Genomic DNA, 5691 nt, shown 5'->3' on the forward strand with positions numbered 1-5691 from the left:
TTTCGGTTGTTTACTGACTGTTTATTCACAGATCACGGATGCTTAAACCCGCGCGCGGATGGCGCGGGGAAAAGGAAGAAAAAGAGGGAGAGAGAGGGAAAAACAAACGCTGCACCCTACCACGCAGAGTTGGGGAACGCGGGCGGAGGGCGGTCTGAGCGCCAGTAAGCTGGGGGCCCTGCGGGGGGAGGGTCTGGGGCGGGAGGATGAGGGGTGTGAAAGACGCAGGACGCGCAGAAAAGCCTCCGGAGCGGCCGGCTCCCCGACATCCTTTTTATGTATTCGGACAGAACTATATCTTATCTGGCCGGGATCAGTGGAGGGGGGCACGCTAAGTAGTTTAAAACGACCCTCGCACAATGGACGTGCGATAGGAAACATAGCAGGTTAGGGCAGAGCTTTCAGCCTTCATTGTCCCGCACTCGGCCCCCGGCCCTGCCTCTCCGCTCCTTCGCCACGGGAGCCTTTTATGTGATAATGAAACACATTTCAGGCTGGGCTCACGACGTGTGTGTCCTTGCCAGGGGGAGAGACGGCCCTGATTGCTGGCTGCGACCTCCGGATCCCTCCCACCACCCCCCTCCCCAATTTCTCTTCCTTGTTTTCTTCGGGACAATGTGGCATGTTAAAAAGGGATTTGGAGGCGGGAGGCAGAGGCGAGGACCAACCCCCCTCAGGCGCGTGGGAAGGCCAGGGTTTGAGGGGCAGAGAGACCCCGCAAGGTGAGGAGGGCTCTCGCAGAGGTGGTATCCAGGCTTGGGGCGAAGCTGGGACACTCCAAGTTTAGATGGTCGAGAAGCCCAAAGATCTAGTCCGGGACATGGGAGCCTGAGCTTAGAAAGCTGAGTCCGAAAGTTTTGGCCTCCGACTCTGCGGAGATTCTCACCCACCGCAAGCTAGCTGCTCCCTGGATGGCTCCTGCCCTCGCTCGGCCAACTTGCCTGCCAGCAGATGCCCAGGGCAAAGCCAAAGCGGAGCCCATTTTGCGAAGCTGGGCCCCGCTTGGCCTCCAAGGTTTCCACATCGGTTGGCCGAGGATTTAGGGCCACTAGGCTGTCTGTGGAGAGAGGCAGTGCGATTTGTAAGAATTTATTCTGGGTCTTTCTTTATACTTTCCGGTTTTCCTTGAAGAATCACAACATACCCACTCACCTCCTTGGTGCTGTAATCCTAGATTGCCAACCCGGGCTAAGAGGCCTCTTGGCCAAGGCCTCGCTCCGAGTTTGGGTGGAGTGGGGAGGGAGAAAACCTGCAGACCCTGGGATCCCACCCCTGACAAGGGGCACCTGGCCAGCCGTGCAGGACACCCCCTTACCTCTGCCTTATCCCCCAGTTACACATATTTTAAAAGATTTTCATCAGGACCCTGAGTGCCCTTTAAAATCACTTCCAGGAGAAAGTCTTTTGTTTCTCCAGACCAGATGCTCAAAAGCATGGTTCCAGAAGCCTCACTACTCCTGGGCTGCAGCAAGTTCTACCAAGGTTGTGCAGAACACCTAAGTGAAGGTGGAGGGTGGGATGGAGGGTGGAGTGTGGACAGAGGCCTGAGGCTGTCAATCCAGGCAGAGTTCCAATTCCATGGAAGGGTGAATGGGTGCAGAGAGGCAGTGATGAAAAGGAAAAGAGCTGCACCAGAAATTTGCAAGTCCAATCGGGGCTCCCTGCCTTGAAGGGAGGCCTAGGATTGGACATACAGGCAAAAACATGGAAAATCCAGGCTTCTTTCCAGAGAAGCCAGCCCCAGGGTCCCAGAGATGTCAACAACATTGCACCTTCACATGGCCCAGCTGGAAAATACAGATAGGATGTGTGGTTTTCTCCAGGCTTCGGAGATAAACCTGCATCATCCCCACAATCCCCAGAATGGTTCACCTGGGATCTGTGAGTTTCACTGTGTGTAAAGTTAAACCCCAAATTCAAAGAAGTAACCTTGAACAATGTTGAGTTCCATTAACATGTCCTTGCTGAAGTGTTTCGTGTACTGAAGTCTGAAATTTACTTTGAAATGCATCTAGGAAAATAAGATAAGTGGACGATGGAGGTGTGGATAGATGGATAGATATGCTGTATAACAAGTATCGTGAAATGGGAACTGTAGGATCTGGGCAATGGGTATGTGTCTGTTTACTGTCAAATTCATTCAACTTTACTTTGTCTGAAAATGCTAATAATAAACAGTTGATAAAACAGCAACTACCTCCCCCAGAATAAAATAAAACCTGCAACCAGCCAGGATCTCCCTCCCTCAATTTTAAACTGATTCCCAGGTCTGTTTGTTTTTTAAATCAGGCAAAGGAAAAAAAAAAAAATCTTGAAGATTCAGAGCAAAAAACTGGCAATAACACTTTAATATAGATTCGTGGAACTCTGGTCCTTGTAGTCAGAACATACATTTATAAGCCATAAATAAAGCACACGGAAACCATAAATTAATCAGACTCGAGACCTGAATTTCACCGTATCAAGAATGGGAATGCTTTTTTTTTTTCTTTTTCTTGATCATTTACAACAGACCCTTACATCATTTTTTCTCTTCTTTAAACAACAGTACAACTCTGTTTTCTGTTAAAACTACAGTTTTACACTGAGTCACTCACAAAAGTTTGTGTTTTTTCTTTTTTGTTTTGTTTTTGTTTTTTGTTGTTTTTTTGTTTTTTTAAATAAAGTAAGACTTCCCTGCAATGACAGCAACGGAGATAAACCACAACAACAAAAAGTCAGGATTCGCAGGTGCTTAAAGAAGCAGGCGTCTACACAGTAGTGGAAACTGAGGCTTTCCTTTTTCTCTTTTTTTGACTATCTTTTTTTCCCTTTCCCTCCTTATATAGCATGATAGACATCAGTGTGGCCCATGTGAGGGAGGGAAGGGCTGCAGAGGGTGGGGGAGACCTCTGTTCCGCGGGGGCAGGGGTGTGATGGGTCCTTCTCCCTCGCAACTTTCCAGCACCCCTTTCTCAGGGTCTCTACCCCATTTCCTGTCTCTCCCGTCTGGGTCCAGGCTAGCCAGGTCACGCCGTCTTCTTAAGAGGAGTTCATAATGGGCCTGGAGTACACTCCCTGGTAGTAGGAGGTGTCTGGGGCCAGGGTCGAGGCGTCCAGGCCCGTTTTGTTCGTGACCGGGCCCATGGCCAGGCTTCCCGGCATGGGGGACCCGTAGCCGGGGTAGTGCATCACCTGTTCGTAGGCCTTGAGGTCCATTTTGTGGGGCTGGTGGTGGTGATGGCTGTGGTGGTGCTGCTGCTCCGAGGACATGAGGTTGTTGATGGAGAAGGGGTGGTTGAAGGCGTAGTGGTGCTCCGGCTTCAGGTGGGTCTCTGGCGGCAGGCCCGGGTGATGCGGCGGGCCCAGCAGGTGGGCCGCGGCCTGCTGCTGCCCTGGTGAGGGCGCCGGCTCCGCGGGGCTCAACGCCGCGGCCGGCGTCCCCTTCAGCTCCCCGAGGCCCCCTCGCTTGTGCTCCTGGCACGGGGAGGCGCTCGAGTGGGGCGATTCGGTGCCCGCCGGAGTCTCGGAGACCGGCCCGGCGGCCTCCCCGAGCTGACCCTGCGAGGCCTGGGCCCCGGCGGCCGCCTTCTTACCGCCGCCCGCGGCGCCCGCGGCCTCCTTCAGGGCCAGCTGCTTCTCGCACTTGAAGCGCTTCTGGCGGCGCAGGTAGCAGCCATTCTCGAACATATTGCCCGAGTCGGGGTGCAGAGTCCAGAAGGAGCCCTTGCCGGGCTTGTCGGGCGAGCGGGGCACCTTGAGGAAGCAGTCGTTGAAGGACAGCGAGTGGCGGATGGAGTTCTGCCAGCGCTGCTGGTTCTGCCGGTAGAAGGGGAAGAGGTCCATGATCCACTGGTAGATCTCGCTCAGCGTCAGCATCTTGTTGGGGCTCTGCTGAATGGCCATGGTGATGAGCGAAATGTACGAGTAGGGCGGCTTGGCGTGCGTGTAGCTGCGCCGGTACGTCTTGGGGTCGCGCGCGCGGCTCAGGCCTGCCTGCCCGTACATGGGGCTCATGGAGTTCATGTTCGCGTAGGGTGCCAGGCCGCCCATGGCCCCGGCCGCCTGCCCCCCGAGCGGGCTCAGGCTCGGGCTCAGGTGCGGCCCCATGCCAGCCACGCCGGCCGACCCGGCCGAGCCGCCCATGCCGGCCATGGCGCCCGCCCCGGGGGACATGCCGGCCAGGGACGGGCTCATGCCCGCGCCCACGTACGACGACATGTTCATGGAGCCGGCGCTCATGTTGCCCGAGCCGCTGCCCATGGCGGCCGCCGACATGCTCATGTACGTGTTCATGCCGTTCATCCCCAGGCCGGCGTTCATGTTGCTCACCGAGGAGTAGCCCTGAGGACAGAGCCCGGAGGGAGGCGCACAGCGTTAGCACCGCGGCTGAAGCGCGCCCGGCCTGACCCCCCGCCCACCGGGCCAGCCCAGGCCCCCGCCTCCAGGGAGGCCTCCGGGGAGTCCTGCCCTCGCCCGGCCCCGGCCCCGCGTCCGTTTCACCCGGAGCGCGCCGCGATCGCCCTCGGGGAGGTGGCGCGGAGGCCGCCGCTCTGCGCCCGTGGCCGCCTCCTCGCCCTCCTGCGCCTCGCTCAGACTCTAAAACAGAGGTCCCCGGGAGCGCCCCAAGCCAGGCATCCCAAATGCATCTCCCCCCCGGAGAGTCTCCCCGACTCTCACGCCAGCATACCGAGCAGGCGCCGCGGCCCCGGACGCCACCTCCGACCCTGGCCAGCGACCTGTGGGACAAGGCGCAGGGCGCCCGGCGGCCTCTCGCGGAGACGACCCCAGGGTCCTCGCCATTCAGCCTTCCTCCCGGGACCCCATTCTGGGCCCCAGGGGAACCGAAACGCGGTACCTGCGCGCAGTCTGGGGCCAGCCGGAGGCATTGAGTGGAGGGACAGGGAGGGGACCGCGGACAGAACTACACGCGGCTGGGCTCTGCAGCCACAAACTTTCTTTCTCTTTGTCGCCTAGTCCTGGACCGTTTTTCTCTACCTCAGCCCCCAACTACTACCCACCTTCTCCACTCCAGCTCCCCACCCCCTCGCCGGCCGACCTCCCACCCCTCCCCAGCCGCGCGCTGCCAAACACAACTCTGTTAGGATAGTGCGTGGCTCGGCCACGAAGAGGATTTGGAGGCGCCGCAAGTCAATATTTGATCACAAAGTTAATATTATCTCAAGGCTAACAGTGTGTCGTATAAAAAAGAGACCCATCTGAGTCGAAGGAGGGTGGAAAAGGCGGCTGCCCGGAGCGGCTGGGGTGGGGGCCGGGGGCCGGCCGGGGAAGCGGTCCAGAGGTTGGGGCCGAGAGCGGACGTCGCCACCCCGCTTCCCCCGGCAAAGGCGAGTGCCTACCTCGGGCTCGGCATAGTAGCTGCTCCAGTCGGACGGCTCGTGCCCTTCCATCTTCACCGCTCCCAGCATACTGGAAGCCGAGTGCATGGCAGTTTAAAATTTAACAGCCCCAGCAAACGACCGGCAATCACCCCCCCACCCCCACCCTCCTTTCTAAAAAAAGTCAGCCAAGGCACCGTCCCCTCCCTCCCTCTCGCGCTCCCTCTCTCTCGGCTCCACTCCCTCTCTCCCTCGGCCGGCCAGAGGCAGTGGCTGGAAGTGGGCGGGAGGGGTGAGTCGCGGGAGGAGGGGGCCGAGGGTGGGAGGAGGCCCGGAGCCGATCGCCGCTGCCGGAGCGCCCGCCGCCCGCCGC

The 5691-nt window shown here is 58.4% G+C and overlaps 1 protein-coding gene across 1 annotated transcript; it reads right to left on the reverse strand.

Moving 5' to 3' along the window:
• Window positions 1-2451: 2451 nt before the first annotated feature.
• FOXA2 (forkhead box A2) lies at window positions 2452-5426 on the reverse strand. Its single transcript, XM_067705147.1, has 2 exons — window positions 5340-5426; window positions 2452-4323 (listed from the first exon to the last, which is right to left on the reverse strand). Exons 1-2 carry the CDS (start codon window positions 5424-5426, stop codon window positions 3022-3024), a joined length of 1389 nt encoding a protein of 462 aa, XP_067561248.1. The 3' UTR covers window positions 2452-3021.
• Window positions 5427-5691: the final 265 nt, after the last annotated feature.

Source organism: Pseudorca crassidens, chromosome 15, assembly GCF_039906515.1.
Source record: "Pseudorca crassidens isolate mPseCra1 chromosome 15, mPseCra1.hap1, whole genome shotgun sequence".
Classification (NCBI taxonomy): Eukaryota; Metazoa; Chordata; class Mammalia; order Artiodactyla; family Delphinidae; genus Pseudorca; species Pseudorca crassidens.

Excerpts from the sequence above, each read along its gene's own strand:
- FOXA2 (XM_067705147.1), bottom strand. The coding sequence starts at position 5,426 with ATGCACTCGGCTTCCAGTATGCTGGGAGCGGTGAAGATGGAAGGGCAC. Across the intron at positions 4,324-5,339 it reads GCTACTATGCCGAGCCCGAG|GGCTACTCCTCGGTGAGCAA; the intron begins GTAGGCACTCGC and ends CTCTGTCCTCAG.